General features: G+C 32.4%; 3 protein-coding genes across 3 annotated transcripts; 2 read left to right on the top strand and 1 right to left on the bottom strand.

Moving 5' to 3' along the window:
- Positions 1–64: 64 nt before the first annotated feature.
- Positions 65–972, top strand: EAE97_006337 (uncharacterized protein; the record flags this gene model as incomplete). Its single annotated transcript, XM_038876850.1, has 2 exons — positions 65–495; positions 555–972. 2 exons carry the CDS (start codon positions 65–67, stop codon positions 970–972), a joined length of 849 nt encoding a protein of 282 aa, XP_038732557.1.
- A 979-nt stretch (positions 973–1951) lies between these two features.
- Positions 1952–3493, top strand: EAE97_006338 (uncharacterized protein; the record flags this gene model as incomplete). The annotated part of the gene is made up of 1 exon (XM_038876851.1): positions 1952–3493. The coding sequence occupies one exon, from the start codon at positions 1952–1954 to the stop codon at positions 3491–3493; it is 1542 nt and encodes a 513-aa protein (XP_038732558.1).
- Positions 3494–9772: 6279 nt separating this feature from the next.
- Positions 9773–10492, bottom strand: EAE97_006339 (uncharacterized protein; the record flags this gene model as incomplete). Its single annotated transcript, XM_038876852.1, has 3 exons — positions 9773–10022; positions 10206–10305; positions 10345–10492. The coding sequence occupies 3 exons, from the start codon at positions 10490–10492 to the stop codon at positions 9773–9775; spliced, it is 498 nt and encodes a 165-aa protein (XP_038732559.1).
- Positions 10493–10963: the final 471 nt, after the last annotated feature.

Genomic DNA, 10963 nt, shown 5'->3' on the forward strand with positions numbered 1-10963 from the left:
CAGGCCTCAACTCACAGTTCAAATTCTTGTTTTACATCGGGCTTTCTATCATGAACAATCACAAATGGCCGATCCTCTCAGTATCACCGCTAGTATCGTAGGTATTATTGTGCCAGCTTTGCACGGCACACGATTACTACTAGATGATCTACAACAGCTCAAGGATGCACCTAAAACTGTTAATCGTCTAGTAGACAATGTGCATTCTGTCGATGCAGCACTGCAATCACTTCGAAGTATAGACGAGAGAGAATGGAGCTTACTTGGCGAAGATGTAGTTAAGCAGTCAGAAACAACGAGTAATAGTTGCACTCAAGCATGCGATCTTTTCAGGGCTGATCTCCAGCCATGGACCAAACACTCAGAAGGTGGAAAATTATCATGGCAGGATCAAGTAAAAGTCGAATTCTTCAAGCAAGGGCAAATCAAGGCTATGTCAGAGCAGCTCTCAAACTGTAGGCTTGCTATAAACTCTATTGTCAGTATAGCGACCTTGTGAGTAATGATAATCTAATTATTTCTATCCAGGAAGGTATGCTAATTCCGCTTAATAGATACAGCTCTGTCCGCCATAGCCATATCACAGAAGAGGTCAGGAAAATGATATCTACAAAGCAAATTGAGGTTAGAGATGTTATTTCTACTGCGGATCGACAGTTGGTAGTGTTAGAGAATAGGTTGGAAGAGCTGAGCCTCAGTAATGATGATGATGATGATGATGACAATGAAACAGTTGAGTTCAGGGAGGGCAAAATCGAAGCTGTACGGCAGCTTGAAGAAGAATTTTCAAGGATGAAAGCATCGCAGAAGCTGTTGAATCAGCTGTTGTCCAAGTCACAGGAAGAAGCTGTCGCAAAAGCCGCGGGGTGCCAAAACGGTTCAACTACAGTAACATTTGGTTCTCACAGCTCGGGCTTTCAAGCTGGGATCATTAATGGTGGAGTTAGTGGAACCACTTTTGGCAGATACTAATTCTATGATGTGGAATGCCCAGATCTTCGTAGTCTTCATAATCTCATGCTTTTTATATGAAGACCGTTTTTTGTATTTGGATGCAGAATGTTAGGATATTTCGAATACAGAATTCTAGCCACCGCGCCACGCAATGTAAATCCTCCAAGGAATAAGGGCATTCCAGGTTACCTCTCGAGCCTCTGTAAAGATGGCTAAAGCCTCAAGCGCAAAAAGTTTCAGGCATCAAGAGAAATATTTAATCACTGTAGAATTTTGAAAATTAATGGTGTTCGTTGGTTCACCTGTTGTTGATCGGGGAAATGGTATTTCCGATCCGATTACTGGTTCCAGGAACATTAACTTTGTTGGGTCCCTCCATTTCCATCATCATCTCTATCTTCCTCCATCTCTTCATTTCCATCCCACGATAATTACTATCTTCCTGTCGCTATCCTTTTATCGCTTTATCTCCATCGCACAATATTTATTACGAATACGCGACCACCGTCTTCCTATCGTTGCCCTCATATCGCTTTACCTCTATCAGATACAACTATACAAGCACAATATTTCCAGCCAAATTGCTCCTATATTGCGCTGTGTACAAGAGTCTCACAGCATCTGCTGCTTAGAACAACCCTGTTGGCGGTTACGTCCTTACAGCACCTATTGTTTAGAACAACTCTGGCGGCGGTTACGTCCTTGCAGCATCTGCTGTTTAGAACAACCCTGGCGGCGGTTACGTCCTTACAGTATCTGCTAGTTAGAACAACCCTAGCGGCGGTTATGTCCTTACAGCACCTACTGTTTAGAACAACTTCAACACAATTCACATAGTAGCTTTTCTTGATCACTTCTACATCTCATATTATTCGAAGAGTCAAGGCTGCTCTATAGCCTGGGTGGGTGGGAAGCACACAGAGTGTGGGCTAGCATTTTTTAAATGCAAGTATTCTTTCACTATGTTTTATTGCTAATTATAACTATAGAACTCAATATGTCGATATCGGTTCCTATCGAAAAACTTCAGCTAGAAAAACTTCTTGATGAGAGGGTGTTCGTAAAATGGGTTAATGAATCAGGCACAACATTGACACTAGGTTCTTGCTTGCATGACAACAAGCAGACACCTGGTTTCTTCATGACTGTATATCGTGATGTAGGAGGGCGGATTCATGTTCATTTTAAGCTTCAGGTGTTTATCAAGCTTGCTGGTAAAAAACAGAAATTGGATATATTATTAGTTGTTCCCCCAGATGCCGATTTTGCGAATGCCTCTACACCTTACCCAATATCGAGTGTTGATCTATCTCACGACGTTTCTGCTATTCACGAAGCCGGTTTAAACAATGCACAACATGTTTTCCTTCTACAATTCAATCTCACCACGAAGGGATTCGTTGTTACAAAGAAGAGAACTACTGCAATCAAACCTCACACTACGACTACAGATATGTTGATTCGTGGCCTTGAGTCTCTATCTAATGCCACAATTTTCAGTGTATACATCAGGCCAAGTACTTATGCGAAAGTACATCTGGAAAAACTCCGTATGCATATTAGTGAATCTGCACCCAATACCTACAAAATCAACTTGAAGGGAATGTATATTCAACAAGGGGCTATTTTACTAGAATGGGACAAATTCGTATATAAGGAGCAACAACGCCCAATACCGCCACGATATGCTCAGCCATGTCCAGAAGTACAAGTTCCTCGGTCACCACCACCATACGCTCAGCTATCTCCAGATGCGCAGGTGTCTCAGTCATCACTCGATATTCTCAAAGAAACGATTGAAGAGACACCGCCTCGATTTTCAGCTAGTTCCAACTCTCCATCGGTGCATGGCATTTTTTCTGGCTGTGAAGAGTCATCAGATAGCGAAGTGAACTTGGACGATATCGAAAAGAATATCAGAACAGACTTTGATGTGGATTCGGACGAGGAAGAGCTTGCCAAGGAGCAATTTGCCAACTTGAATTCTCGAGAACCAAATCAGCAATTCGATTATGATTTAGAAACGTCACAGAAACTTAAAACGAAGTTGGAGAACTGGATAGAAACAATACTACCGATAAACTTCAATATTCACCATCATACACGTCTAACTACCAAGTTATCAATTCTTGGCAATTGTATTCGTATATCAAATACTAGTGTATTTGATGTTACTTTACTTTGGTGTTCTGCCTTGTTCTTCTACGATCCACATGACTCTGATTCTAATAATACTTTTGGATTGTGGGGAAAGAGAAATTCATGGCTTATTCGAGATATAGTAGACCAGATTCAATGGACCAATAAAATGTATAATAGTACTGAAATAAGCTCGTCATTATTAGAGCAGTTCATAAAGCTGGGCCAAGCTGCTCGTGCTGTTGCTCTGGACATCTCATATAACAAAGGCGTTTATTTCAAACAGAAAAGTATCTTTATTGCTTATGTGTTAGCGGAGATTAGCAAGCCGAGTAGGAAGCCTGTTTCTCGAAAGAGATTGGAGACTGATGGCAGTGCGTCTAAACGGGTAAAAATGTAATTAGCAACAATCTTAATCGAGACTATCAAGCTCATGTACAAGAGCCTCTCGAATTGATGAGATCTTGAATCTAATCCACATAGCTGCAATAGATATCCACAATGACATAAATGCAGCCACCAATGTAAGAGTTGAGGCCCCGGCTTATCGCACACTACTTATTTTTCAATCTAATTTTTTAAAATTTAATAATAAATCAATTATATAATATAATCTTATAAAATTTGAATATTATATTAACAAACAATAACTAATTCTTATATTTCAATTATATCTTTAATCTTGCAAATTAATCTCTCAGTATATAACCTGAAATCTAAGGAATCTATTTTATTTTAAAGAATTTGTAATTCATATTTCAATTTTTTTATAAAAATAAATACAAATAGTAACTTTTTTAGTTTCTTTTTTATTCATTACTATATTTTTTCAATTAAATTAAGATTTGAAAAGGAGAATGGTTAATCAAAACTTTATATATTATATTTCAATTGAGTTTTATGAATATATCCGAAATATATCTTAGAATTGTTTTTTATAAATATATATTTAGATTCTAGTTTATTGAATAATAGGAATATAATAGGCTTAAAAACTTATTATATATATACTTTAAAGATAATACCTTTATTACCTTCAAATCTTTCTAAAAAAATCAATAGAGATTTATAGTTCCAGTTAATTATACTTTATATCATTACTAATACTCTTTCTAATTAATATATTAATTTAATATAATCAATATATTTCTTTTTATTAATCTATTTAGTAATTTATATCCTACTTGCTTTTCCTAGTTCGAAAGTGCTTTTATTCGATCATATAACTAGTCTCCAATCCCTCCCTTCTAGCCTAATAATAATAATATCACTAGTTTTCTATCAATAATATTTATATACAAAATCTAGTCTTTTTTTTGCTTGCATTTTCAAGATAAAGGGCTTAGGATATATTATACATCTTCTATATTTATATTAATATAATTTCTTTTGAATTATATATATTGAAATCTTAATACTAAATATATTAATTTATTTAAAAATCATTCTCCTTTTGCATTAATCTTTGATAATTGTTTTTATAATTTAATAAATCTTTTTAATAATTATTATAAACTTTTGATAAGTTTTCCTTTTCTGAGTTCTTTTAATTGAATTAAATTTAATTATATTTCTTATACTAAATTATAGAATATCTAAATTTGAAGTAATTCGTTCCTAGGATTTTCTATTAATTCTAATTTGAATAACTTTAGAATGTTGAGGAGTATGTTAATTTTGATGAAATTTATAATTATTATTTTTGTAATTATATCCAATATCCATTTTGAATTTGAGTCGAAAATAATGAATTTTAGAATAATAATTGAATTTTTAAAATAAGGTATGCGAAATTAGGTGGCTACCCTAATCTCGCTTAAATGTGCGATAAGCCGGGGCCTCAACTCTTACCACTGACTACGCTTGCACTTCGAGAAAGCTGTTAAGAATTTGAGTGAAAGTTTCTAAATATTCACCGGAGACTTGTTTGTTACCCTCAACTCATATGATAACCCTGCTAATGTATATCCATTTCAGATGCGTAATGTATATAACTCGGGCCGGGCCAGGGTGTCCAATAGTCCAGAGTGCAGTCCAACAATATAAGGTGCTGAATTTCTGAAAGTGATTGGAACATTGAAACTAGTTCAATGTTTGAATTCGATACCTCAGTCAATCTGGTATCTCAGATGGTTTGAATGTCCTAATTGGTTTGGAGATTTAATCATCTTCATTGTTGAACTGCAGTCCGAACTATTGAATACCCTGAGTTACTCGGCTCGCAACCGAAACCTAGAACCAAAACGAATCGACCCCGATGAATAGGACTTGCAAAGATCTGTAATGCTTGAGGGATCATTTGGTATCCCATTTGGAATACTAGTGTTGTTATATCGATTTATAAAGAGTGAGAACTGTTGTTCGAGTATCTGTGTGAAGATCAGATCGTTATAGGCGATTGGATAATCGATGCCATGATATATATATGCAGGAAAATTCCTTTTTAGCTTTGGATGGATATAAGAAGACTGCTTTGCTTTTATTGTTTTCCTCTTGAAGATTGAGGTGTCTTGAAAGCTGCTTGATCCTTCGACAAATCATGATAGTGGCGAGATCTTCGCATATCGAAGGAAGAGTAAATAGAAGGGCAAAATGGAATTGACAGCCCTTTGTTATACTCTCATGTAAGCTAAATGCTATGTGATAGCACTACTTATTCGTGAGACTTGCAGACCTTGTTTGTAGTACAGTAGATGGGAATTTGTAGCTCACAGGACAAACTTTGTGATTATGTATGTTTTACAGCACTATCTCACCATCAAAAACGGGCTTGTGGTTTAATGATATAAAACTTCTCTCACTTGAATATAATATTTATTATGAATACTACTTAAAAAATAATGAACTTGGAATTTATAATTAGGATTTATATTTATACCATTTTAGCGATATTCAATATCAAAAATCATATTTTGAAATATAATATTTTATAAAATTTAATATTAGGATTCTATTATATCAATATAAAAATTAATCTATACTAAACTGAAAACAGGAGTTTGTATACAGGCATTTGAATTTGCAGTAAAATAGATTTTCACTACCAAGCTGAAAAAGGAAATTAATAAACCATTATTAGATAGTTTTTCCAATCGAGCTGAAAAAGAGAGTTTTATAATAAAAGCCTAGCTCTAATTCATAGGATAGAAAACGAACTGATACTTTTTTGTAGATAGTTGATAGGTACCTACTGGGCTATAATCTCAAGGACAAATCTGAATGCGCATCAATAGCACCTCAGTTACATAGGGTATGCGCGGAAGAGCCCCTGAATCCTCTCAGTGGGCTTATCATAAGTGCCATCAAGCGATGCGTTACTATAACACCGGGATCAAATGATCCCCCGGGCACACCGAGATCGAAAGCAAAGAAGTAGCAGATCGCTTAGCTAACCTAGGAATATCGGGCTCAATAGATACTGGCCTGTCAGCGTTGCCGACGGTAAGTAGCACCCGATCTGATCTCAAAGCTAGGTGTCGATACACAGAGACGTCCTGGTGGGCTTCAGCGAGCAATATGATCTCCCCAGGATATAAGATGTGGAGATCGGTGTACAAGGTTACTGAACCACCCACTTTTCAGTTTCCACGCGGGACACTTCATAGGCTTTTAGCAATGCGAACTGGCCATGGTGACTTTGCAGCTTATCATATCAAGTTTAACCACAAAAACAGCCACAACGAATGCTCATGCGGCAGTGACAAGTCCCCTTTTCACTTCTTTCAATGTCCAATCAATAATGAATCGCGAGCCGACTGGCCTCTCGCACCCAATCGGCTCCGCTCCGAACGCGGTGCGATCGAATATATCAATCGCCTCCTGCGCACACAAGACAGTTTCACAAAGCTCCTCTCCGGAACTGGGTTTTTCACTCAGATCTGTAGTAACTTCGCCTAAAAATAGACGAAGACAAACCGCTCACCCAACATGAAGAAGAGCACTTCATCTCTAACATAAAGCCGAACCAACCACCACCCATCGATCTCCCGGTCCATAGCGATTACTCTCGTCACTCACTGCCCCCCAAATGACTACTCACCGGCCTCAAAGAGGCCCTTCTCAGAAACCGATCAGATGCCCTATCGAGCGAATCAATCCGGAGCATAGCCGAAGAGGGGAGCAACACCCCAGAAGGAAAAATTGCTAAACTACTATGAGCGGCAAGAGCGCATGCGCTCCGTAGGCCCGATCCTTAGTACGCCTAGAATAACCCTAGGGAGGTTATAGATTAGACGTTAATTACTATAAATAAATAAAATAAATAAATACTGGGTTGTAATTACGAATCCCTAGGAGGGTAAAATGAGATATTTTACCAATATAAGGCTTCTAGAAAACACCTGTAGTATCAAATAAATGCTCATTATTAAATATTAAATTCAATAGTTTATTATTAGTTGATTACGATTTGTATATGATTTGTATATGATTTGCATATAGCTCATTAGAATAGAATTCAGATTAATTATTATTGTACAAATTGTTCATTGAGTGTTCAGAGTTTGAATTATTTTTTTATAAATTCGAAATATTAAATCTATAGTTGTTTATTTAATTCACTCTTTTGTCTAAATCGAGAACTTAGAACTTCCCTTTTTCTCCTATTATTAGTATTTTATAAGCTATCATACAGATTTTAAAAATAGTGTTCTATAACATATTATGAAAAGCCTGACTTTCCTTTGACATTTAGTGTATAAATCATTTGTAGAGTAATATAGTTTCTTTTTGCCTAGCCTATTGGGCCAGATTATTTACTTATGTATATAGAATGTAGTTTTTCTTATCTATAAATATCTTTCACTTATAGATTATAAGTCAGTCATATAAGCTTTTCTTTAGATATTTGCTAAGCGAATATTTGAGGAAGAGTGTTTTATGATCAGAATAATATGTAACTCTAATCCGTAATGAATTGTTATATGAATCTTAATATGATACTCCAGGTTTAATGGTTTAACTGAAGATTGTGTAAATTAAAATACATATCTTTGATAGCCTTAGTACCATCTTGTGTAGGACTCAAAAAATGTTATGATCGCTATAGCTTCCAGCTTCTACTGAAATGCATATCGAAAACTCTGCGTTTAGTCAATAGATCATACCTTCTATAATCAGAGCATAAATTCAGGAACTCATATATTAAGTGCTCACCAGTACCTCTCTATAACTATAATAATCTTGTCTTGGTCTTTATAAGTAAAGCACATAGATTACAAATAATATCAATTATCGATATATTTTCAAATAAATTCTGATAATTAGAAAAAAATTAAGATATGGAAAAGTAAGATAATAAAAAGCTTTGAATTTACTTCCAAATATTGAATATATTTATAATCTTATTAAATTTATATTATTTAAAAACCAAAAGTATTATATCACTGTTGGTATTTATAAAAATCAGATCTACTCCAGCATTTAATAAAAGCCTCACAATCTTTTTTTTTTCATCTACAACTACCCAAAAAATAGATGATTATCCAGAAATATTAATTATATTAATATTAACAGATTTTATCCCAAGAAATGATCGGACTATTTCGATATAACCAATTATAGTAGTAATACATAAAGGTGTTATTTTTCTAAAGTTTGAAAGGTTTGATTCAATTTTTTGTTTTAATAAGTTTTGAATTTTCCTTTTGTTTCCAAGTTTAACTACATTATAAAATTAAGCAATCGCAAACCACTTTTGCTGAGATAATAGCATTTTTGAATGTGTGTTAATGATATATAGAACTAGTTCTTATTCACTTGTAGCGGCGGCCTTGATCACCTCTTCTGTAATCACAACTTCTGCCCCTCATTTCTCAAGCAAAATTATTATTATCTCTTTTCTACTACTTCTATTTCCTGTTATTACTTTTATTACTTCTTTTGTAATTACTACTTCTATTCCTTATATCTAAAATAAAAAATTTATTATCTTTTTTATATTATTTTTATTTTTTGTTATTATTTTTACTATCTTTTTTATAATTATTATTTCTGCTTTTTATATTTCAAATAAAATTTTTATTATCTTTTTATTATTATTTATATTCCTTATTATTACTTTTATTATCTCTTTTATAATTATTACTTTTATTCTTTATATTTCAAACAAAAGCTTTATTATCTCTTTTCTATTTCTTTAATTCTCTATTATTATTTTCATTATCTTTTTTATAATTATTATTTTTATTTCTTATATTTCAAGTAAAAGCTTTATTATCTTTTCTTTATTAATTATATTCCCTATTATTATTTTTAATATTTTTTTTATAATTATTACTTTTAATTTTCATTTTTCAAATAAGAGTTTTATTATCTCTTTTCTATTATTCCTATTCCCTATTACTACTTTCATTACTTTTTTTGTAATTATTATTTTTTTCGAATATAGTGAATTTAGTAATCCTTGAAATATATATAAACTTGATTTGATTGTAGGCAAAAGATAATTATTCTCTAACTCTTTTATTAAATTATTTGAAATCATATTTATAAGAATCTTTATGAGTTATTTTTTATTAATAATAATTATAGTAATCCGGATTAATATTAATATTATTTTATATTGCAATTTATAATATTAGTTTCTGCTTACTCAGAGTGTTTATTCTTTTGTATTTAAAATAAATTTTAATTATCCTATATTGTTTTGCACTTCTTTTAAGATATTAATATGCTTATATTAGAAATTTGCGGTGTAAGAAAGAAAGTGCTCTTTGTTTTCTATTGAATCTTCATCTTCTATTGTCAATAGACTAAATTCTATAATATCCTCAAAATCCAGATAGAATATATAGATATTAGCAAAAAGCATTTCTAATTGTTCAAATTGATTTAATATCTCTATTTTTTTCAATATACCTGAACTTTTCAGAAAATCATATAATGTTTGATGGATTAGAAAAGGGTTTGGGTTAATGATATTTATTAAGCTATTTAGATTTGTTTGGATAATTTCAGTATTCAATATAATTTTTTCTTTTTTATAGTTTTTTCAGTTTGTTGTGTTTTTAGTTATATCAATGGCAAGGGCAATCTCTAATTTCTTAAAGTTAAGTAGACGTATTGCATATATTATTCAGATTAATATTACTATATCCTTTAGACTTCCTAACACTTTCTGAAGAAGGCTTTTGTACAAATCGTTGATCTCTATAGGCAATTGTTTCATTTTCTCCTTAATATCTTTGCGAGAGGGTAATCTCAAACCTTGAACTTCGCGAAGGAGTATATTTATTCAAAGAAATGTTATACCTGCGTTCTCTTTGACAGCTTTCAAAATGTATTCTTTTATATCATCGGTGAATTTTGTTCTAAATGAACATAGCTCCGATTTAATAAATATCGTCAAGTCCTCCTCTGAAGTATAAAGAGTTTTCAAAGGAGAAAATTCAATATCCATTACAAATTCTTCCGGCCTATTTATACAAAGTAGTTCTAGAAATGGTTCTCCAATGTAAATTGTCTTAAAATATTCATTTAAATATTTAAAAAGACTTTTTATTTCTGTACCATAAATATTAAGTCCATCAATAATATAATAAATTAGATTATATATATCTATTGAAATTACATCGGAAAAAACCTTTCAAAAATTGTTAAAGAAGTTTTTAAAAATTCTTTTTTTTAATTTTCATTTTGAAAGCAATTTAAAAGCTTTTGATATAATCGATAATATTTATAAAATTAAATAATAAAAAATAATAAATAATTTTAGTTTGAGATCTTTATTATTCTTAGAAATAATCTATTACAAAATTGAATAAAATAAATTTTCTTTATTTAAAAATTCTAATAATCAATAAGATATATAATTAATTATAATCTTATTATTTAATAAAATCACTTCTTTAAAATCTTTTGGAACAATTTT

This window comes from Botrytis byssoidea (assembly GCF_014898295.1).
Source record: "Botrytis byssoidea strain MUCL 94 chromosome Unknown BBYS_011, whole genome shotgun sequence".
Classification (NCBI taxonomy): domain Eukaryota; kingdom Fungi; phylum Ascomycota; class Leotiomycetes; order Helotiales; family Sclerotiniaceae; genus Botrytis; species Botrytis byssoidea.